Consider the following 24,574-nt stretch of genomic DNA (forward strand, 5'->3'; position numbering starts at 1 on the left):
GGAGAAGTTTTAGGAGAAAACTTATACAAAAATAGGTTGGGAATTGGACTTGAAGAGGGATTTAGGAAAAGTAGACATTTAAAACTTTGGCAATGTAAAAACTCATAGCAAGAGCAGAGGTGGCGTTTGAGGATGATAAATTTAAGCTTAGCATATATGCTTGCTTAGAATAAACTAATAGCTTTATAATTATGTGCAAGAACACATTTATATATGACTCACATGCCTGTATGATTATGTAAAATTTGATGTGTTCTTTTAACCTGGAGCCAAGTGTACATGAATGATTAACATTTTGTGAAAATATGCCTTTAAAGGCATTTAGGACAATGCTTCCCAGCCACTTGGCATTTCATTTTTGTAACAACCATTCTGCAAGGATTGTGTGGTCTTCATTAATTTTTTTTTAAATGAAAGTGAGGTAAAATTATCTTTAAAAAAATAGACAATTTTTTAAAGCAGTTTTAGGTTCACAGCAAAATTGAGTGTGAAGTACAGAGTTCTCACATACCCTCTTTCCCCACACACAGGCTCCCCTGTTATCAACATGACCCCCGAAAGTGGTACATTTGTTACAATCAGTGAACCTACATTGACCCATCATTATTACTCAAAGACCGTAGTTGACCTCAGGGTTCACTCTTGGTGTTGTACAGCCTATGGGTTTGAACAAATATATAGTGATACGTATCCACCCACCATTACAGTATCAGTAATTTCACTGCCCTAAAAATTTTCTGTGCTCTATTCATCGCTCCTTTCTCCTCTAACTCCTGGCAACCACTGATCTGTTTACTGTCTCCATAGTTTTGCCTTTTCCAGAATGTCATATAGTTGGACTCATACAGTATGTGGCCTTTTCATATTGTTTTCTTTCACTTAATAATATGCTTTTGTTTCCTCCATGTCTGCTCATGGCTTGATAGCCCGTTTCTTTTTAGAGCTAAGTAATATTCTGTCGTCTGAATGTACCAGTTTATCCATTCACTTACTTAGAAGAACGTCTTGGTTGCTTCCAAGTTTTGGCAATTAATGAAGAAAGCTGCTCTAAATAACTGTGTACAGGTTTTAGTACAGACATGGGTTTTCAATTCATTTGAGTAAATCCCAAGGAGTGTGACTTGCTGGGTCATATGGTAAGAATATGTTTACTTTTGTAAGAAACTATAAAACTATTTTTTTTTCCCTTTTTTTTTTTTTTTTGCGGTATGCGGGCCTCTCACTGCTGTGGCCTCTCCCGTTGCGGAGCACAGGCTCCGGATGCGCAGGCTCAGCGGCCATGGCTCACGGGCCCAGCCGCTCCGCGGCATATGGGATCCTCCCGGACCGGGGCACGAACCCGTATCCCCTGCATCGGCAGGCGGACTCTCAACCACCGCGCCACCAGGGAGGCCCTATAAAACTATTTTTATTGAGAATTTTAGGACTTTCCTGATAGAGGTAGAAAATCCAGAGTTACCAAGACACCAGAGCTGGAAATTGGTGATAAAGGAAAGAGCACTGCAAGTTACTGTGTGATTCAGTCTTGAACCTGGAGAAATGTGGGGACCATGATGAGTGAAACCAAGTGCTTATGCACAGGAGAGTTGGAGCAGAACCGTGCTTGTGGTCAGGGAAGATGGCCCTTTATTCGCAAGGAGGCAGAGTCCTGTGCAGATCTTGAGCTGGATGACTCGAGTGCTGATGCACTTTTAAATAATTGTGAAGGACATGTAGGAGCCATGCTTGGACCCAGTTTTTGATGTTATTAAAAACTGGAGGGAACCATACTTTGGAAGTTTTTGAACCTAGTGGCAAAATCAAAGCTATTTGATTAAAATTAAAAAAAAAAAGACTCTGAGAGTGGAATTTCCCCACTGCTATCTTGTTCCATGAGTTCATGGAAACTCCCAGTACACAGTGCCTCACAGAAGACATGCCAGAGAAACTTACTTGACAGCCCTCAGTCAGTCACAGTAATGTTTTTTGAAGGTAACTTTTTTTCCCCCTCTATCTTTTTTTTTTTTTTTTTTTTGTGGTACGCGGGCCTCTCACTGTTGTGGCCTTTCCCGTTGCGGAGCACAGGCTCCAGACGCGCAGGCTCAGTGGCCATGGCTCACGGGCCCAGCCGCTCCGCGGCATGTGGGATCTTCCCGGACTGGGGCACAAACCCGTGTCCCCTGCATCAGCAGGCGGACTCTCAACCACTGCGCCACTTGGGAAGCCCCTCCCCCTCTATCTTTAACTGGCTTTTTGAGCCATGAGAAATAAAATGGAGGTATCTGGTTTTGAAGATTCAAACATCTGAGCTGCATTGGACAGATATTTATTGAATGACTATTATGTGCACACACTGTCCCTGAGTACTTCTAGAGTATACCAGAAGGGTATGAAACACTTTCCATATTGAGGCAAAGATTCTGACCATCTGTGCTTTGAGAAAACACAGGCTCAGAGAGGTTCACTGACAATCCTGTGGCTGCCTGGCTGGTGCTTAGCAGATCATGAGTTAAAAACCTCAGACTTACCTACTTTCCCTAGACTCCATCACACAGGCAGGGTTGGGATTCCCACTCTACCATTAACTAGCTGTGCTAAATTGGCTGATTATTTCACTCACCAAACCTGGTTTCTCGTTTAAGTACTTTATAGGGTTGTTATAAGGATTAGGTGAGATAATGTAGTACAATTCAGTGTCTGTTATAAAGCCTTCATTTATTGATAATTTATTATAATTATTCTCTTTTAAAAGTTACCAAATTCTTTAAAGAATCAAATGCACCCCTTTGGAATATCAATGTTAACGCCTCCAGAAAAGTGCCCGTTTTTACTCTGAGGCCAGCAAGTTAGACTCTGATGGCCTGCTCTGGATTATCTTTCCAGGATGGGAAGGGGATGATCAACTTCAGTTTTTCCCCCTTCCTATTCTCTGCTCCACATCAGCCTGTACTAACGCAGAGACAATTTCCACTCCTTTTACAGTGCAGATATTAAAAGGTACGTGGGGAAGCAGCGCATTCATCACTTTCTGAAGAACTTTACCCCTAACGTCCCAGCCAACTGAATGCTGGCTGTTTTTGACTCTCTGACTTAAGCCCATTGTCGGGTAGAGAGCTGGGCTTGCGTGTTTTCAGGGGTGAAAAGCAGGTAAGATGTTGGAGGGATGAAGGGACCGAGAGGGTCTGAGATGCAGAACTCTACAGAGGAGACTGGTAGCCTGCAGGAAACAGTGGGCAGGACAGGCTCTCACCATTATGACGTCCCCCAGGCCTGGTGCAACTCTGCTTGGTTTCATGTTTGTTTTGAATAATAGCAGCTAACATGAAGCAGTGTACTATGTTCATTTTACATGTATCATCTCAAGGACTGTTTACAAACAGCTGGGAAGTGAAGAAGTGACTGATGTTCCTCCCATTTTACAGGTAGGGAAACTGAGGCACAGGGCCAAATAGCTAGAAAATGGCACTGGCAGATTCAAACTTAGTTATCTAACCTCAGAGAGGAGTCTTTAGCCTCAAGGCTAATTGTCCTGGGCATTTCCCCTTAAAGTCTCTCTTGGAAGTGAATCATGGCAACAGTGGGCTCTGGACCCAGTGAGGGCTCAGGCAAATCCCTTCACTCCCCCAGGGCCTCAGTTTTCTCACCTGCAAAATGGGGATATTAATAAAGGCCCCACCATCACCCGGCCTCGTGGCTGGGGGAGGGTTTGTTGGATAAGACTGGGGCGAGTGCCAAGCACAGAGCCTGGTAAGGGTCTTCCAACATCTTTAACCGTCTGTAAACCCTCTGGCTGGAAGCAGCTGGGACCCACGGGGGACTGGGGGCTGCCCCCTTCTGGCTCTGCCGGGAGCAGAAGGGTCCCCTTCCCACCCCGCTGGCCTCGGATGCCACCCCCTCAACCTCCGCGGGGCGCCGGGAGGCCGTTCGGCACCATATTTAGTCAGGGGGAGCGGCAGCCCCGGGCTGGTATGCGGCGCTGGGAATTCCTGCAGGAAGGAGCCTGCGCCTGCCCTTTTTGGGTTGTCTCCCGCCCGCCCGGGTAGGAAGGACGGGCCGGGAACCTCGGAGCCGGGCCAGGCGGGGAGCGGGGCGCCCGGCTGCCCGCAGGTCCCCGACCTGGCGCGGGGCCAGCCCACCGCCGCGGCTTCCTTTTATGGCCTGTGTGCGTGCATGTGACAGAGTGGAGAGAGAGATGGAGAGAGATGGAGAGAGTGAGAGAGGGAGGGAGATCTGGAACCAGAGACACAGAGACCAGAGACAGAGTGAGACAGAGGGACGGAAAGAGACAGCGGTGGGCAGAGTGGTGGAGACATAGAGAAAAAAGGCAGAACAAGACAGAAACGGTGATGGAGAGACACGGTGTCAGACACACAGGAGGGGGTGGGGCGGACACGGGGTAAGGGAGTGGTACTAAGAGGGAGGGAGAGAGAAAACTTTCAGGCAGCTTCATTTTCAAGAATTTCTTGGGGCGGGGAGGAGCAGGTGAAGAGAACTTTCAAGAGCGCCGTGGCACCCACATTCTGTTTGGATCCTGACATGCACCTTGCAAATTACGTAATTATACACACACACTTTTCAGCTTCGGACACTGGGGCTCAGAGAAGGGAAATGACTTGCCTGAGGTCACACAGCCAGCGAATGGCACACCCAGGTCCTGAAGTCACAACAATTGGGCATTTTTTTTTTTGCTTGTGGGTGGAGGTGGGGATGCCAAGTTGGGAAAAGTAAAAACTTCCCCTTTCTGCACAATTCCCAGCAGAGTTGGTGGGTCTTGCCTTGTACTTAGCAAAGTTCAAAAAATGCCCTTTCCCCACCCTTCACGCAGCACGGCCAGGCCCTTTCCAGGTAGTGGGGGACGAAGAAAAATGGCGAGCGGGGAGAGGAGCTATCAACTCGGGCCCCCCACAGTTCCCGCCACGCGGAGGAAGCGGTTAAAGCCCGTGCGGCTGGAAATGACTCAAGGGAGAAATTCCCAAGCATCCGCTATAGACGCCGGCCGCTCAACCCCTTTCTTTAGGGACCCGGAGTCTCGGTAACTGTCCCAGAGCCGGGGTAGGACACTGGCCCCGAACGCTTCTGTCCGTTGCTCCTTCCCCGGCAGCCCTGCGGCCCCCCGCTCCCCCCTGCGGCCCCGCCTGGGTGCGCCCCTCTACGGGCGCCGCGACAGGTGCGCGCGAGGCCTGGACCAAAGCCGCGCTTTTCGGACCCTGCAGGTGGCGCTGCGGAGGGAGCAGCGCGAGACTCACACCCACTCCGCCCCCCTCCGCCGCCTCCCCTTTCCCTCCCGCGGGCAGCTCCGGGTCTATAAAGACAGGCGTCCCAGGCGAGCGGGGAGGTTTGGACGCCCCTGCCTGGGAGGTGTGCCAGATAGGAGCTCTCCATCCAGTTTCTTCTCCGCTCTCCCCCCAGTTGGAGATCTGTAAGTATGTGGCCCTGGTGGGGGAAGGGAAATTGAGTAGAGGGTTTAAGGATCCTAGAAGACATCCTACAGGGGCTGGGGAGCAGTGAGGAGCATCTGTTATCCTCCTCTTAAGGACTATGGGGCTGGGGGTTCACAATTTTCATCTCTCTCCGCCCCATCCTCCTAGCTTTCCCCCAAAACAGCATCTCCCAAGGTAACCAATGATAAGTACCACCTTGGGGGTACTTATTAAAGATAATGCCCGAGCCCAACTTCGGTTACACCAGAATCTTCAGAAAAACTGTTCCCTATATAGGTGAGTCCCAGATGATTCTTGTTATGAGGCAAATCTGAGAGATGTGCTCCCTTAGAAATCACAGAGGTCCAGCTTGAACAACCAGGCTTCTTTTATTCTGGGCACAAAAAGAGTGCAGCTGAGCTTCACTGAAAAGTCATTTCCTATCACATAGGCAGGCAAAGTATGGCTTCCAGTGGAGCTTGCTTAGTTCTGTTAATGCATTATATCAATTAAAAACACCTGGGCAGAAAGGGGAGTGTTTTTTCCTCACTCAAGAAGATGCCTGCTGATAACCCTTGAGTGATAGGCTGGTTATGATCCAGTTTATTTATTACAGCTTGATTTTCTTCCAGACACACAACCCTCCTCCAGATTTTTAAAAATCTCATCCAGGTTGACCCCAAGGGCCTCAAATACTCATACGGATGCCAGAGTCCACATTTGCTTACAAAGTCTGCAGGTGCGTTAGCGAAGATTGGGCTGGGATTTCCTGCAGAGCATCCAATACACATGTTACTCTCATGTCCCACTAAGTGGGCAAAGTGAGAGAAAGTGGCTACTGCCTGTTGTATGTTCTCTCTCTGCACTGACAGCTGGTGGGGATTTGGCTGCTTGAGGAAAGGCACCATTCAAAGCCATACTTATCAAGAAGTAAAAGTAAATATTTAGAAACCCCAAGAAAGGGAGCATTTACTACAGTATTAAGAATTGATAGATTAAATTGCAAAGTGGCCATTTTATACAGAGAAGGAGCTTAAAGAAGCAGAACTGAAAGTCATTAGATAGCAGTGTGTGAAATAGGATATTGAAGATCCATGGAAGGAAACGCAGTCTTTCCTTGGTGCTTTCACATTGAGATAAACTACCATTGACAGAGCACTTATCTGCCGTGCACTGTAGCAGCGTTTGACTTAATCTCATTTAATCATTGCAACAAGCTTTTAAGGGAGTCATTATGATGCCTGTTTAGTATACAAGGTAGCTGAGGCTCAGAGAGGTTAAGTAATTTGCCCAGTGTCTCACAGCTAACAAGTGGTGGATCCCATTCTTGTGTCTGTCTGATGCTAATTCTATACCCCTGACCCCACCATCTTTTTTCTTTACCATGATCAAAAACTCTGTTGGAATCAGGTTTCTGATAGGACCAGATGTGTCCAGTAAGGCAAGTGCTTATCACCTCTTTGAAGAAAACATAAACTGACTTTTTGCAAATTTAAAATAAAATGCACTGTTTGTCCCCTGTGGTGGGGTCATCTAGTTGGCCTGATGACTAGATTAGGTGGGCTGCCATCCCAAGAGTCCAAAACGTGAACTAGCCGGGCCTTCCTCGAGAAGCTTCTAGGGCTCGTAAACACTGTGTATCTTATTATCATGTCTGAAGTAGACGTGTTATTCCGTACAAGGTATTTGTTATGGATTTGTTATCCTTACTTTTCTGTGTGAGGGCTGAGATTGAGGCAAACATGCCCATTTATGGTAGCGTTTTCCATGAGGCCATCCTCGGGCCCCCTCACAAATTAGCCTTGTATTGCAGCTTTGCTGGTCATGCCTCTGGAGATTTCTTTGCCCTTGTCCTTCCCGTTTGGGAACAAGTGGGGGAGTCCGGAGGAGAAAACATTTGGGAGGAAAGGGGGATTACCTTTTCCTACTCTCTCTTATTTGGAAGTTTTATTTTTGGGGTGAGAAAGTTGTCTTCTCCTTTCCTCAGTGTATTGAATCCAAACAGGTAGATTTTATGCTGTAGGCACAACCATGTACTTCTAAAATTGGGTACACATTAGATTTTTCTGGAAAACCACATCCAATTTGAAATCCACTGGAATCTGAGAACATCACAAGCAAATTTAGAAATCATCCAGTTTGACCTTCCCAAACCTCAGTTTTCCCATCTGTAAAATGGGGCTCGTGAGAATAGCTAATGTTAGTTGATCACTTTTGCTGGACAACACACTGAATCCTGGACAGGCATCATGTTTCTAAGTCTTTACAACAGCCCTTTGGAATGGATGCTATTATTATTGGCCCTGTTTTACAAATGTGGAGTCTGAATAACTTGCTCAAGATAGCTCGAATAGCCAATGAGGTAGACAAGATTCTACAAACCTAGGTCTTTCTAACTGCAGAGCCTAAGGGATTGCCCTTTTGGGAGGGTTCAAGGGGATCATGCATATGAAGGATTTAGCACAGTGTCTGGCCCCTGGTGAACTTCTGTGGATGGTTATTTATAACATACATGACCAGAGACCTTAAGGATCTTGCTCAGTGTAGCCCATCTGGTACTTTGCAGAACCAGGAACCCTATGGTATAGTCTTTCCGTAAAAGAGAAACTTGCCCTTAATTTTCTTTTTGTGTAATGTCTTTTCATAAACTCAGTTCCTATTCTTCTTCCACTCGAATATAGACACACTTCCTCACCTGTGTCAGGAACATGATTGATACCAGATTTATTGGCCCTTTTTTGATTCATTTAGGGTCTCGAGGGCATCCTTTAAGAGCTCACCTGTGAGTGGGAGGAGCCTGTCTGGCTTCCACGGTGACTTTTTGCTACCAGGGGTCTCTTCCCTCTACCCCTGACCTTTAAACACAGTTAACTATGGCCACACCATGGGGGAAAGGCTGAGTCTGGAAAAGGCCAAGTCGGAATTTGAAGGAAATTTTTGTTTTGTTCTGTTTTGAATAGTTGACTTTGAAGAAACTTTTGTAAGGGATCAGATGATGGAGGAAGAAGCTAGCGCTGCCCGTTGTTCCTGCAGGGGGAAGTTGGGTGTCTCTGAGTTGCATCAGTGATTTGGGGGCTAAGGAGGAACAGCCCTCATCAAAGTCCCTAAGAAAGGACCATAGTGCTCGCCTCCTGCTCACCCATGCAGGCTTGAACTCCCTTCCCTCTGCTGGTGAAGCATGCAGCAAATGATACAGAATCTCAGAAGGGACCAGTGTCTGAGACCCCTGTGGGTCATTATAGCCATTCCCTGGTCTCCAGGTAGAATGCCTCTCCAGGTAGAATTCCTGACCCTCTTTCTCCTTCCCCACCTCTCCACTCTTCCCTATCTTTAGATATTGATATAAACATGGTTAATGTATTCTTGCACATCTTTCCAAAGCTTTTCTATGTCAAATCTTCCTTTTTTGCACGAATATTGGCATTGTAAATTAGGTGGGTTTTTTTCACTTGATTACATATCTTCATCTTTCTATATCAGCACACTGTGGTGTTTCTTTTTATCATCTGCATAATATTCTATTATGTGGAAGGATAGCATCTTACTGAAACAACCTCTTCACTCCACCATATAAACAGGACTTCAGGGACCATCTTTGTGTATCTATTTATGTCTAATTACATGAGTTTATCTGTAGGATAAATTCCCAGCAATGTAATTTGCTAAGTTAGAGAGCATGCACATTGAAAATGGATAGATATTGCTAAACAGTCCTCTAAAGACATTGTAAATTTAAACTTCAAATGGGCATATAGGAGACTACATTTCTTTTAAGCTGTGGTAAGCCAGAGTTGCAAGACACAAGGCACAGTAGGGCTTTTAGGGCCAGAAATGGCCAGTTCTCTCTAATCCTCAAAGCATCCTCCGTGAGACCCACCAGACCTCTTGCTAACCAAGTTCTCTTGGGGAGGTAAAAATAATTCAGCTTTACTGATTATAAGAACTTCCTTCTGGAGGTACTTTAAAAACAGTATTCTAATGAGTTAGGCAGATATCAGAAGGGGTGCAGCTGGTGGGGGAGTGGCACGGGGACCAGTCCATGCAAGGAAGTTCAAGCAAGGAAGAGACTTTTTGCTAAGAGTAGGTCAGGTGTCAGATCTGGGTTCAAATCTCGGCTCCAACTTTTACAAGCAAAAGCCTTTACTTTCACTTACCTTCCGGGACCTCCATAGTCTTATAGGAATAATAAATAATGCCCACCTTGCTGAACGCTTAGGAGACATAGCAAGATGGTGTATATAATAAATTGCCTGGCCCGATATCCCATGAATAGAAAGGGCACAGTTATATTATTATTGATGACAGATTTAAAGTCCCGATTACTCGTGGGGACAGTTTGGAGCTTGGAGATCTGGTGCATCTGGGGGGCCCACCCCCTCCCTGCTTCCCTCTTCACTTTGGCTCCTCCCACACCTGGGCCAGACCTTGAAATAGTTGCTCCTCTGCAGAGGTCCCGACAGCTGGTGGTTCGTGTTCTAGATCAAGCCCAGAGGGTTTTCATTTTGCCTGCATGGCATTCAAAATGTGCAGTGATTTAACTTTAGGGGTGGGTATTTCATTCCTAAATGCAGACTTCGGGGTCTGTTGGAAATCTGACAATGTAGGGCCCACATTCTCACTCACCCCAGCGGGAGGTGAGAAGCTGCCACGCTCTTTGGGCAGGACCAGAGGGCTCTGTCCAACCACCTCCAGCCTGGGTCACCTTGCATTGCTCACCTGACCCCAGGGACATTTGGGTTGGTGTCTCTGGTCTAAAATCTTGGCAGTAAAATACTGAGGGAAGCTGTTAACTAGGCCTGATGATGTGCAAATCCTGTTACTGTTTGGACTCTGGGGTATTTTATTCATTTTCCATTAATACAGAAGCAGAAGGGGCAAGATCTTTTACCCCTGAGTTCCCCTGGGGAAAATAAAACCGATGCTAGAACAAGCTAAAACAGTTAAACATTCTCAGTTGGTTCAACTTCAACCCTTTGATCTGGAATCACAGTTATCATAAAATGTTACAGCTAGCCAGCCCTCCATATTTCTATCCCCAAATGAAAAGCACAAGGCCCAGAGAGGGAGAGTAACTTGCCCAGAGTCACCCAGCAGGTTCGGCACAGAACGGGGACCTGTAACCCTGTGGTCTTACAGAAGCTAACGAACAGCTTGTCTGCGCTCAAGGAACGAAGCTGGGTGTTGTTGGTGAGGAATACAGGACTGTATATGGAGCCGACACACTCGGCCATGTCAGGCGTTGCTAATGCCACTGATCATGAACTGGAGGTCGTATCCATCTGTCCTGTATAATGATCCTGAAGGTGTCCTTTCAGCTCTCAGAGCTGTTGCAGGACATTGGACGGGGGGTGGTGGGGGAGGAAGGCTTGAGAGGAAGAAACCAGGTCGGTGTGGAGTCTCCTTGAGGTTCGGCTGTCTGGGTGTCTGTCTCTTGTCTGCTCTCATGTGCTCACACTCCACCCATGTGACCTTCTACACTTGGCATTCCAGGTTGGTTGGGACAATTTTTTCCCCCAGGGGACACCTGGCAATATCTGGAGACATTTTTGGTTGTCATGACTGGGGCGGGGAGGGTGTGCTACTAGCCTCTATTGGGTAGAGACCACAGATGCTACTAATGGCCTTAAACTACACACGACAGTCCTCCTCCCCCCACTCTCGGCCTGCCCACCACTCCCCCTCTGCTACATGGCTTCTGCCCACCATCCATCCCACCAACAAAGAATTATCCAGCCCCAAATGTCAGCAGTACCGAGGTTGAGAGAAACCCTGCTCTAGCAGCAGGGAGGTGCAGACCAAGTTTTCCTTCCATTCGGTGCATGGAGAATTGTGCTCTCTGATCACTGCTGCAGTCTTGCAAACTGCTTTGCGTTCCCCCTGTGCCTCACCTAATGTCTGACCTGACACTTTTTGCCTGATTGTCCACTACCTCACATTTTAAAAACTCAAGGCTCTGGGTGGACGCTGAGGCGAGTCCTTGCGGCAATAAAACCAAGTTATCTGGAGACTTCAAGTTGCCGCAGACCGATGCAGGGTGTGTCCTGTGTGTGTCTGTATTTCTTTCAGTCCTCAAGTTCTCTCCCTATTTCAAAGAAGGTAGACAAAGCAGAAAAGATCACTTTGAAAATATATCTTTATTCAGATTCCACCATAACTAGCTGTGCCATGATGGGCAAGTTACTTAACCTCTCTGTGCCTCAGTTTCCTCATCTGTAAACCAGAGGTAATGGTGCTTCGCGTAGCCTTTTTGAGGGGATTAAATGAGATAATAGCTGGCATTCAATAAGATAAAGCAGCAGCTATGATTACTGATATTAATAATATTAATTTGCTAGGCTCACCACATTTTCTCAAGACAAATCTATGGGATTTAATCAGTGTTTGGTGGGAAAAGAGGTCTGTGGCTAAATGTTTTTGAGAGCCATGGGCTCAAAGGAGTGAAATAGCTTTCAGATGTCAGGACCTCAGATATCCCGATGGGATTTCTCCCTCTTAATGATGGGGTGGGTAGATGTGTAGTGCTTTTCAAATGGATTTGACCACAGAATCGATTTCTTTTTTTTTTTTTTTGGCCATGCCTCAAGGCATGTGGGATCTTAGTTCCCTGACCAGGGATCAAACCCGCATCCCCCGCATTGGAAGCACAGAGTCTTAACCACTGAACCACCAGGGAAGTCCCCAGAATTGATTTCTGAAGAGTGTCTCAACCTCCCTGAATCCTGCCCCACCCTACCCCAAATATTTTGAGGGATTAGGGTTCCAAGGAACACACTCTGAGAAACGCCATTCTAGGGTGAAGCCAAGCTCCTCTTCCCTTCTCCTTCTTTCTTTTGACCAAAACAGATTTCACACATCGTGACTGTCAGACTTCAAAGACATGGGAAGCAACCCAGCCTCTCTCCTTTTTCTGGACAGAGCCTGAATCTTTGTGCTTGATCTTGTTTGCATTTTTGAGTCCTAGATTAGGCAGGGTTCGTGGCAGTGGGAATTCCTCTGTCCTTTTATTTTTCTGTTGTAGTTTTTGCTTTTTTTTCTGATTTGTAGGGCAACTCACCAACATCGTAATTAGAAAGAGCCCACTTAGTTGTCATGCTGCTCTAAACAAATAAAACATGTCTCCCGGCCCTCTTGAGTATACTTGGCTACCATTCAAAAACTTTTCATTGATTGTACTTATACTACCGAACTGCACAATTAAGTGCTTAAGGTGGTGAATTTTATTATGTGTATTTTACCATAATTAAAGATAAAAAGAAAAAAAAATTTTTCCATTGAAGTATACTTTATATCAGAACAGTACACCTCCCTGTGGGTATGCAGCCTGGTGAATTTCCACAAAGTGGGCACACGCATGTGACTGGCACTCAGATCAAGAAACAGAACATCAACCCCACAAACCCCCATCATGTCCTACACTTCCAGTTACAACATCTGACATCTACCACCTTAGGTTAGATTTGCCTGGTTTTGAACCTCATATACAGGCACACCTCGTGTTATTGCCCTTCACAGATACTGTGTTTTTTTTACAAATTAAAGGCTTATGGCAAATCTGTGTCGAGCAAGTCTATCGGTGCCATTTTTCCAACAGCATTTGCTCACTTTGTGTCTCTGTGACACATTTTGGTAATTCTTGCTACATTTAAGGCTTTTTCATTACAATATTTGTTATGGTGATCTGTGATCAGTGATTTTTTTGTTGCTGCTATGACTCGCTGAAGGCTCAGATGATGGCTAGCATTTTTTAGCAATCAAGTATTTTTAATTAAGGTGCATATGTTAACATAATAACACATTCGACATAATGCTGTTGTACACTTAATAGATGACAGCATAGTGTAAACATAACCTTTATAAGCACTGGGAAACCAAAATATCCATGTGACTTGCTTTATTGTGATATTTGCTTTATTGAGATGGTCTGGAACTGAACTCGCAGCATCTTCACGTTCTGCCTGCAAACAGAATCGCACAGTATGTCCTTGTGTTTTGCCTTCTTTCACACAAGTGTTTATGAGGTTTGTTCTTATCGCGGTGTGGAGTTATAGTTCACTTCATCTGATTTGGGTCCCATTTTGAATGTTTATTATGTGCCGGTCACTGTGCTAGGTGCCTTAAAGGGTTGGTTCATTGATTGCAAATACTCCACTGAGCTTCTGACAAGCCCATCAAGCTTGTGTAGGAGACAGAAGAGCACAGGCTTCGAATCAGACCTGGGTTCGGATCCCAGCTCTGCCACTTTTTAGCTTTGTGACCTCAGGCAGATTCCTTCACCTCTTTGAGCCCTAGTTTCCATGTCTGTAAGGTGGAGCTGACCATCAAACAGAACTCCTAAGGCTGTGGTGGTGTCGCTCGATGGTCCTGCATGTGAAGGATTTAGCCCAGGGCCTGTGATGAGGCCAGGAGTGTTAAGTATCACTGTTTGGTGTTCAAAAAACTCTGCCTGGGTATGACATACAGCCAAGTGGGAGATGGTGTGATATTGACATTGCTTACATGTAGAAGATAGTTTTATAAATTTTGCGTAGTAATATCTTTCCTTTTAAGGAAAATGTCAATCATGCAAAAGTAGACAGAAGAGTTTAACCCTCCTACAGGTACTCCATCAAGCGACTCCAGCAATTAACACTGGGCCGATCCTGGCTCCACCCAAATTTCCTCCCTGCCCTGATTATTTTGAGGTAAACCCCAGATTTATCATTTCATCTATAAATACTATATGATTTTCTTATTTATTTATTTATTTATGGCTGCGTTGGGTCTTTGTTGCTGCGCGTAGGCTTTCTCTAGTTGCGGCAAGCGGGGGCAACTCTTCGTTGTGGTGTGTGGGCTTCTCATTGCGGTGGCTTCTCGTTGTGGAGCACGGGCTCTAGGCACGCGGGCTTCAGTGGTTGTGGCACACGGGCTTAGTTGCTCCACGGCATGTGGGATCTTCCCGGACCAGGGCTCGAACCCATGTCCCCTGCATTGGCAGGCGGATTCTTAACCGCTGCGCCACCAGGAAAGTCCCTAAAGCGTGGCTTTTTAAGACAGCAAAATGTACTTTTATTTCTGATTTGCTCCGTATGTGGATGTGCATGTTGACAGGATAGGGGAGTTCTTTCTCTGCCTCTGTCAGTGTTCGTCTTTTATTGTACTTGTTAGACCTTTTCATTATGAAAATTTTCAAACCTATGCAAAAGTGGAGAGAACAGTATGACGTACCCCTTGGTTCCTGTCACTCACCTTCCATATGAGGCCAATCATTTCACCCCCACCCTCCTCCCATTTCTTTTGTGGGTCCCAAAGTCCCTTCTAATCTATAGGTTACCCTTTTTTAAAATACTTTACCTGTTAAAGAAACTGAGTCATTTGTCCTATGCTTTCCCACCTTGTGGGCTTTGTCACATGCCCGTGACCTTGTTTGGCATGTTCCCTGTGCCCTGCATTTCCCTTAAATTGGTGTTAGATCCAGAGGCTTTGTTGGCTTCGGTCCCCCAACACCACCCCATTTTCCTTTTTGTAAGAATATTTCATTGGTGGTGGTGGCACTTCCTAGAGCAACCCCTCTGGAGGCACATAACCTCTGATCGACTTTGTTTTTGCAACGTTAAGGTTAATGAGTAGGTATAGGAGGTGCCAGCCCGATCCATCCATTATGAAGTTTGCCGTCTGCTTTTCGTCTAATACAGTGGGTCTGAAAGTGTGGACCCCAGGCCAGCATCCTCAGCATCACCTGGGAACCTGTTAGAAATGCAGGTCTTGGGCTCATCCCAGACCTACTGACTTGGAAGCTCTGGGGTGGGCCCAGCCATCTGTGATTCCACAGCTGCCCGAGTGAAGCTGATGCACAAGGAAGTTTGAGAATCAATGGTCTGATGTTTTAGCAACATTGATAGTCATTGTCAAGGCCCATTATTTTATTCAGAGTTCCAAAATCGCTACATTTTTGTTTCATCATTTCTTCCACCTTTATTGGCTGGAATTCTTCTAAGTAGAAGGTAGTATTTTTTTTTTTTTAAACAGTGAAAGTGAGGTGAAGGGAGGATGTTGGACTCATTACATCCCAAGAGAAATTCAATAACAATTTAAAAATGCAGGAAACGTGATTGTTAAACCTGGGACAGTGCACATTCTCTACGATTCTTTAGTTCACTTTTTGGAATAACTGAAGTGATTATTCAGATTTAGGGAATGATTCACCCATTTCTCCATCTTTTTTTTAAAAAAAAAGAGCTACTAGATCAGGTCTCCCAGAAGAAATAACCATCCCTTCTGAACAAATCAGCTTTTGGGTTTTCTTTTTTTTAATTTGTATTTTTACTTTAAAATAAGTTTGGGATTGAGTGAATTTGTTGGCAGCCTTTGGTTTGTATTATTGTTATTTTCACCCCAGAAGAGAAAAGTGGGAGTAACTGCCCCTCTGATTTTTGCCTTGCAAAGTCTGCATTTTAGGAGGTGGCTGCCCAGCTCCAGGGGCCCATTGATGGGATATGGGGGTTACTCCATCTCCGTGGGATTTGTTGGCCTAAGTGTGGAGATTATGTTGGTGAATTCAAAAGAGTTATGAATTGTTTTCTGCTGAAGTAGGGGGATCAACCACACAGTACGTCCTGGTGGCTGTACATCCTAACTCAGCTTGCACCTTAGTTCTTTGGAACAAACAGTGGATGGGGGAGGAGAGATGGGGTCGGCTGGAGGAGCTGAGTGAGAGCAGGTGTTACTAGAGCAGGGCAGCTCCTTCAGGTATGGTCAGAGGGTCTGGAATGGGCCCTTGGATCGGCCTATAAAGAGTCTGTTGCCTCAACACCTTGTCTCATGTACACATCTAGACAACAGAATGGAGAATCTGTTACAAATGGGCTCCCCATGTTGAGAGGGCATTTAATGACTTGACATTTTATATAAAGACAGACTTCTTGTCAATTATTTAGTGACCTTGAGGAACAGTTTGTAGAAAGGCAGCATCAGTGTTTTAGTTTCCCCTTTTCTTTACCAGTTTTCAATACAACGGGTTGATTCCCCAGCATCTTACAAGGATGACTTGTGAATTTTTTTTAATCATTATGAGCTCATGGATTTAAACATATTCACCTTTCAACTCTTGTCCCATATTTGACCAAATAGAACCCTAGTTTAATATTTTAGTGTGTAGTTTTCTAGACTTTTAAAAATGTATACACGGACATATAAAATGACAAGAATTACTCTATTATAAATATTTTAATCAGCTTTATTGAGGTATAATCTACATATAACTCACCATTTTAAAAAAAATTCACCGATTTTTAAGTGTACAGCTCAATGAGTTTTGTCAAATGTATACAGTTATATAATCACCACCGTAATCAGGATATAGAATGTTTTCATCGCCCCCAGATTTCCTTTGTGCCTCTTGGCGGTCAGTGGCCTCCCCAGCCTCTGGCAACCACTGATCTGCTTTCTGTCACCATAGTTTTGCCTTTTCTAGACTTCCACATTAGTGGAATAATAGAGCATGTAGACTGGGTCTTGCTTCTTTCACTGAGCTTGCTTTTGAGATTCGTCTATTTTATTGTGTAGTTTGTTCCTTTTTATTGCTGTGTATTCCATTTATTCATATTGTTTTTAACCTAAAAAGATATCATAAATATCTTTGCATGGTCCAAAGTCATCTATTGTGTTATTCCATTTATATGCAATGCCCCGAAAAGGCAAATCTATAGAGACAGATAGTAGATTAGTAGTTGCTGAGGGTTGTGGGTAGGAACAGGGAGTGATTGCAGACCAGCATGAGGAAATCCTTTTTGAGATGATGGGAATGGTCCAAAATTTAGCATCATGATAATGCACAGCTCTGTAACTTTACTAAAAATCATTGAATTGTGCATTTACAATGAGAGGATTTTAAAGCATGTAAATGACAAATAAATATGTTAAGATGAAAGGGAAAAATCTTTTTGTTAATTTTTAATTTTTTTATTTCTCAAATCTATAATTTGCACTTTAATTAATTAATAGTCTTTTTTTTTTTTTTCTTTTTTGCGGTACGCGGGCCTCTCACTGTTGTGGCCTCTCCCGTTGCGGAGCACAGGCTCCGGATGCACAGGCTCAGCGGCCATGGCTCACGGGCCCAGCCGCTCCGTGGCATGTGGGATCTTCCTGGACCGGGGCACGAACCCGTGTCCCCTGCATCAGCAGGCAGACTCTCAACCACAGTGCCACCAGGGAAGCCCAATTTATAGTCTTTTAATGTTCAAAAATTGTGTGCAAATCTGTAACCAGCATTAAGTCTATGAATTATCACTTTTATTATTTCTTCTTTTTTTAACATTCTTTTTTAAAATATTCTTTTCCATTATGGTTTATCACAGGATATTGAATATAGTTCCCTGTGCTACACATTAGGACCTTGTTGTTTATCCATTCTAAATGTAATAATTTGCATCTATCAACCCCAAACTCCTAGTCCATCTCTCTCCCTCCCCCTCTCCCCCATGGCAACCACAAGTCTGATCTCTATGTCTGTGAGTCTGTTTCTGTTTTGTAGATAGGTTCATTTGTCCATATTTTAGATTCCACATGTAAGTGATATCATATGGTATTTGTCTTTCTCTTTCTCACTTACTTCACTTAGTATGATAATCTCTAGCTGCATCCATGTTGCTGAAAATGGCATTATTTCGTTCTTTTTTATGGCCAAGTAGTATTCCATTGTATATATGTACCACATCTTCTTTACCCATTCATCTGTCGATGGACATTTAGGTTGTTTCCATGTTTTGGCTATTGTGAACAGTGCTGCTATGAACATATGGGTGCATGTATCTTTCTGAAATATAGTTTTGTCTGGGTATATTCCCAGGAGTGGGATTACTGGATCATATGGTAATTCTGTTTTTAGTTTTCTGAGGAACCTCCATACTGTTTTCCATAGTGGCTGTATCAACTTCCATTCCCACTAACAGTGTAGGAGGATTCGAAAGGGAAAAATCTTTGTGTGGCATAAATAAGTCTACATCTTGAATTTTGGGTGGAATTATAGGATTCTGTTGCCTGTATGCTCTGTAATTTAACAAGGTACTCACTGAAGGCCGTTTGGATTGCTTGCAGGTTTTGCTGTTCCAAATAGCACTGCAATGCACATTTTTATATATCTGTTAGCACTTCTCAGTTTCCTTAAGCTAAATTGCTAGAAATCGAATTGCAGGTCAGGGGGTGTGCATGAATTTTAGGAACTTTCCATCTGTAAGGGCAATGTATGCAGAGGCCCAGACCCTACACTCTTGACAACACTGGATATTATCTGTGGTGCTCATCTTATCCAAGCTATGGGTGAAAAGCAATATCTCACTGCTTCACCTTGTATTTCTTCATTTACTAGTGAGGCTGAACATCTTTTTCTTATGTGGATTGGCTATTTGAAGGTGTTTTTAAAGTATCTCTTTTTGTTGATCATAAATTTAATAAAAGTTATAAAACGATAAGTATGGCAAAAATACGTAATAGAAAGTATACCCATGTTCAGAGTAGCATTATTCACGATAGAGAAAATGTGGAAGTAATTCAAGTGTCCATCAACAGATGAATGGGTAAACAAAATGTCATATATCCATACAATGGAATATTATTCAGCCTTACAAAAGGAAGGAAATTCTGATTCATGCTGCAACATGGTTGAACCTTGAGGACATTATGCTAAGTGACATATGCCAGTGACAAAAGGACAAACACTGTATGATTCCACTGATATGAGGTTCCTAGAGTAGTGAAATTCATAGAGATAGAAAGTAGAGGGCTTCCCTGGTGGCACAGTGGTTAAGAATCTGCCTGCCAGTGCAGGGGACACGGGTTCGAGCCCTGCTCCAGGAAGATCCCACATGCTACAGAGCAACTCAGCCCATGCACCACAACTACTGAGCCTGCGCTCTAGAGCCCGTGAGCCACAACTACTGGGCCCGTGTGCCACAACTACTGAAGCCCACGTGCCTAGAGCCCGTGCTCCACAACAAGAGAAGCCACCGCAATAAGAAGCCTGCACCCTGCAACGAAGGGTAGCCCCCGCTCGCTGCAACTAGAGAAAGCCTGCGTGCAGCAACGAAGACCCAACACAGCCAAAAATAAATAAATAAATAATAATAGTAATAAAAGATAAATTAAAAAAAAATAAAACAAAACAAAAAAGAAAAGAAAGTAGAATGGTGGTTGCCAGTGGCTGGAGGGAAGAGGCAATGGGGAATTAGTCTTTAATGGGTGTGGAGTCTCAGTTTTGCAAGATGAAAAGAGTTCTGGAGCTGGATGGTGGTGATACTTGCACAACAATATGAATGTACTTAATGTCACTGAACTTAGTGTCATAAAATGAGTAAGATAGTATACTTATATATATTTTACCACAATAAAAAATTGGCAAAAGAAAACCATAAGAAGTAAAAATCCCTTCATAACTATATTGATAAGTGCATATTTCTCCAGTTATTCTGTCTATATGGATTCTAAATATTTTTAAATAAAATGGGTTATTATACCTACCATTTTACAATATTCCCTATATTTCATTTTTAAACAGTTTTTATTGAGATATAATTTAAGTACCATACAATTCACCCATTTAAATTGTACAATTGAATGGCTTTTAGCATATTCACAGAATTGTGCATCCATCACTGCAGTACATTCTAGAACATTTTCATTACTCCAAAAAGAAACCCTGTACCCCTTTGCTGTCACCCTCTAATTCTCTCCCAGCTGTTGGCAACCACTAATCTACTTTCTATCTCTATGGATTTGCCTATTCTGGACATTTTGGGTAAGTGGAATCATATAATATGTGGTCATCTGTGACTAGATTCTTTTACTTAGCATAGTGTTTTCAAGATTCATTAATGCTCAGTGTATATCAGTACCCCATTCCTTTTTATGGCTGAATAATATTCCATTATATGGAGAGGCCACATTTTATTTATCCATTCATCTGTTGATGGACATTTGGGGTTTTTTTTTTGACACTTCTTGGCTATTAGAAATAATGCTTCTATGAACATTCGCTTATGAGTTTTTGTGTGGAGGTATGTTTTCATTTCTCTTGGGTATATACCCAGTAATGGGATTGTTGGATCATATGATAACTCTCTGTTTAACCATTTGAGGACCCCCCTTTATTTTTACAGTAAACTATAAGACTTGGATATCTTCCTGTGTCAACACACCTCGACATACTTCTTGCATCTTAACCCCTGGATAGCATTTCATTGTATGAAAATATAATGGTTTATGTACCCATGCCATGTTGATAGACAACAGGCAATGATGGAGATACTTTTCTTTTTTTAAAAAATAAATTTATTTATTTATTTGTTTGTTTTTATTTTTGGCTGCGTTGGGTCTTCTTTGCTGCACGGGCTTTCTCTAGTTGCGACGAGCAGGGGCTACTCTTTGTTGCAGTGCATGGGCTTCTCATTGCAGTGGCTTCTCTTGTTGCAGAGCACGGGCTCTAGGCACGCAGGCTTCAGTAGTTGTGGCACGTGGGCTCAGTAGTTGTGGCACGCGGGCTCAGTAGTTGTGGCTCGCGGGCTCTTGAGCGTAGGCTCAGTAGTTGTGGCGCCGGGCTTAGTTGCTCCGCGGCATGTGGGATCTTCCTGGAGCGGGGCTCGAACCCGTGTCCCTTGCATTAGCAGGCAGATTCTTAACCAGTGCGCCACCAGGGAAGCCCCTGGAGATCCTTTTCTGAAGGGCCTTTGGGTTGTTTCCATTTTTTGACAACATAAACCATCCTGCAGGGAACACCTTTGTACTCTATGGAATGTTTTTGCAGACTGCATTCCCAGACATGATGAGGTGAGGGCTTTATCTGTCTTTAGGGCTTGGTTCTGGTCTAATTCTGACCCTGTGGCCTTATTCCCCAGGGGACCAACCAGGCACCATGGCACAGAAGGACCAGCTCAGTGATGACGAGAAGTTCCTCTTTGTGGACAAAAACTTCTTCAACAACCCAGTGGCCCAGGCTGACTGGGCCGCCAAGAAGCTGGTGTGGGTCCCTTCGGAGAAGCAGGGCTTCGAGGCGGCCAGCATCAAGGAGGAGAAGGGGGATGAGGTGATCGTGGAGCTAGTGGAGAATGGCAAGAAGGTCACGGTCGGCAAAGATGATATCCAGAAGATGAACCCGCCCAAGTTCTCCAAGGTGGAGGACATGGCAGAGCTGACGTGTCTCAATGAAGCTTCCGTGCTGCACAACCTGAGGGAGAGGTACTTCTCAGGACTCATATACGTGAGTATCTTGGGGCAGCCAGTCACTTCTTGCTGGCCTCCTGCACCCCTGAGGGAAGGGAGAGGCTTGGAGATGTCTTCGGGGTGCAGGTTGGGAGGCTGAAGTTTTCACTGAGGGAGGCTGCATGGTAGGATGGAATCGTCCAGACCTGGCTTCCCATTCACCTTGCCCTACCTAGTTCTGTGACATTGAACAGGTTATTTCACCTCTTGAAACCTCAGTTTTCCCATCTGCAAAATGAGAACAATCACCCTCCCCACGTAAAGGAGATCCAAAGATTCCATGTGATCCCATAGGCGCTTGGTCAGTGCTCAACGGATTTCAGTGAAGTAGTTCCCTGCCCTTCCTCCATCTTGGAAATAAAGAAGGGCTCTTAACCTCCTTGGGAAGGCTGGTCCATCCTGGCAGTCAAGTAGGTAGGAGACATGAGGATCTTGGTGAGGTTTGGTGGAGGCCTTCCCTGTCCCAAATGGGAATGCCTAGATTGACCTGGACTCCTCTGGGTCGACTGTGCAGATCAGAGTGGACTAGAGCTGCACTGTCCAATATGGTAGCCACCGGCCACACGTGGCTAACTAAATTTAGATGTAAACTAATTAAGCATCAATTCTTAAAAGTTCACTTCTTCACTTGTACTGGGCTTCATGTTAAATGCCCAACAGCCACCTGTGGCTAGTGGCTGCTGTATACCTGTGACAGCACAAGTATAGAACATTCCCATCACTGCAGAAAGCTCTGTGGGTCAGTCTGGACTAGATGATGTGTGACTCAGGGGTACAGGTTCCTTGTGGGGTGGGCCAGCTCCCCAGGGTATAGAAGGACATGGTAACCCCATTAAGCCAAACTGGTGGGCAGAGGGTGCCCCAGTCCAGCCTTTGTCTATCTTGCCTCTCAGAAAGGGTATGTTAATCCCTTGGGCAAGTTATCTAATTTCTCTGAAATTTTGTTTCCTTCTCTGTAAAATGAACACAAGAATAGTACCAGCCTCACAGACTGGGTTACTCTGAAAAGAAAACGCTTGGCATGCTTCCTTGTTGTTATTAGTTTTGTTGCTGTTATGGTCATTTTTGTTATTACCAGACATGTTCTTGGATTCTTTGCAAACTTACGGAAACAGTCACCTCCATCTTTAGGCCCTCTGGTCCTGCCCTTTGTGTTTTACCATGTGAAAATTACAAAACTCCCTTGTCATCTCTAAAATTGTCCTGCAGAATTTTTTCCTAATTAGGAAAATAAAGCACATTCATTCCGGAAGATTTGGAAAATTCAGAAAAGCACAGTAGATAACAGCTGATAAGATGTTGGTGCATTCCCGGTATTTCTTTGCGAGAATAGTGCGTGTTTACATATTGAAAAACCTGTGGACCTAGGCTGGGGACCTGCTCTTCTTTCTACGTACAAGTCAGTGATGAGCATCCCCATTGCTCATTCATAACTCCAAAATGCCCCTTTATGGGCTTTGTGACCTATCCTATGGATGTACCATAATTAATGATCTATTCTTCTTATGGATTGTTCAGAGGGGGTTACAATGGGTTGTTTTTTTTAAAAGAGCCAAGGGGGAACGGGGGAGCAACTCATAATTCTATAAATGCCTTCTCTTTATCTCATTTAATTAGTACAACATCCACTGAATGAAGTATGCTAGTCTGTAAGATGGGACGAGCATACTTCATTCAGTGGATGTTGTGCTAATTAAAGCTGAGGCTCAGAGTACTAAAGACTCTCTAAGGATAGTCTAAGATGCTCTCTAACTAAGCAGAGAAAGTCCCTTTTGTCGATACCACTCCTTGTTTGGAAGCATTATCAACCTGCTACAACCTGGTACAGAGTGGATATTTCTAAGGACACCAATCTGCAGGGAGCAAGAGGGGAGCTGGGCTCCTGTGGGCCTCCTGTCCAAGATGAGTCATCTTCATCCAAGGAGGTCAAGGATGGGCCTGGATATGAATCTCACCTGCTATGCTCTGACACAGATGTTTGAGCCCAAAATAGAAATCAGGAAAAATGAGGGGCTTATGAAGGTCCCAAGACCCAGACTATCTTCCGACAGCAGATTAAAAAATGAATCAAATCTTCAAATTCCTGCTATGCTTCTCTGGACAGATTAGATGAAAAGCCTTTCAGTCTTGTGACCATATGTCCACTCCTGTCTCGTTCCTTTCTGGTCAGTTTAATCACTTAAATAGAAACTGTTGTCCATGACAGAGGAGATAAAGGAGGACAGGGGTGGAGATGGGGGGCACAGCAAGTTATTCACCCGACGCGTGATAGCGGAAGGCGCAGCCCTTATTACAGGTGGGTGGCAGGTGATGCTCAGGCAGCTGGCCGTGCCCGACTTTGCCTTGATAAAGAAGAGAACTTTCCCTTCCATTCTGCAAGGCTCATTTCGAACAAGGCACTTTTGCTTAGGTCCTGGCTGATGTCTTGTCCTCTTGGGTCTAGAAGAGGTAGAAGCCAGAGGGTCCCGTCTCCTAATCTTAGAGATGCAGGTCTTGCCTGAGCTGCCACAGATCATTGATGGCACACGTGGGGCATGCATGTGGCTCTGATCCCTGGTCCAGCACTCTCTTGCTATTTTGGATGTTGTTGTTGGCTGGCTTCTCTCTGCCTGGTTTGTTTCATGACTGCTTAGCAGTCAGCTCTGTCCCTGGTGTTGGGCTGGGAGATGAGACAAGGGTTTCAGGCAGAGGGAGCTCAGTGAAGATGTGGGCCTTGCTTTTACTGGCTACTGTCCCAAGTCCCAGCTCTCTGGCGAGAGTGAAGCTCACATCCCACCCTGCGCACGAGGTGACCGAGGCAGAGAGGTGACGAGACTTGCCTGGGGAGGGACCGGATCAGACTCTGGCTTGCCCGTTAAGTGCTCTTGGCTCCCCTGCTTCCCTGTCTGTGGGATGCTGAGAGTCACAGGGCCCAGTCCTCGCCCTGAGGCTGATTGATAACTGAGGGG

The 24,574-nt window shown here is 44.8% G+C and overlaps 1 protein-coding gene across 2 annotated transcripts in view; it reads left to right on the top strand.

Annotated features, from left to right (window-relative positions):
- The first annotated feature begins 5,185 nt into the window (after positions 1-5,185).
- The window catches only part of MYH11 (myosin heavy chain 11), a 125,518-nt gene continuing 106,129 nt past the window's right edge, over positions 5,186-24,574 (top strand). For both annotated transcript variants that reach the window (XM_082644054.1, XM_082644055.1), the window contains exons 1-2: positions 5,186-5,398; positions 21,263-21,624. In XM_082644054.1, the coding sequence (XP_082500180.1) occupies positions 21,280-21,624 (345 nt within the window). In that variant the 5' untranslated portion in view covers positions 5,186-5,398; positions 21,263-21,279. The remainder of the gene's footprint in view (positions 5,399-21,262; positions 21,625-24,574) is intronic.

This window comes from Mesoplodon mirus (assembly GCF_964341445.2).
Source record: "Mesoplodon mirus genome assembly, chromosome: 15".
Classification (NCBI taxonomy): Eukaryota; Metazoa; Chordata; class Mammalia; order Artiodactyla; family Ziphiidae; genus Mesoplodon; species Mesoplodon mirus.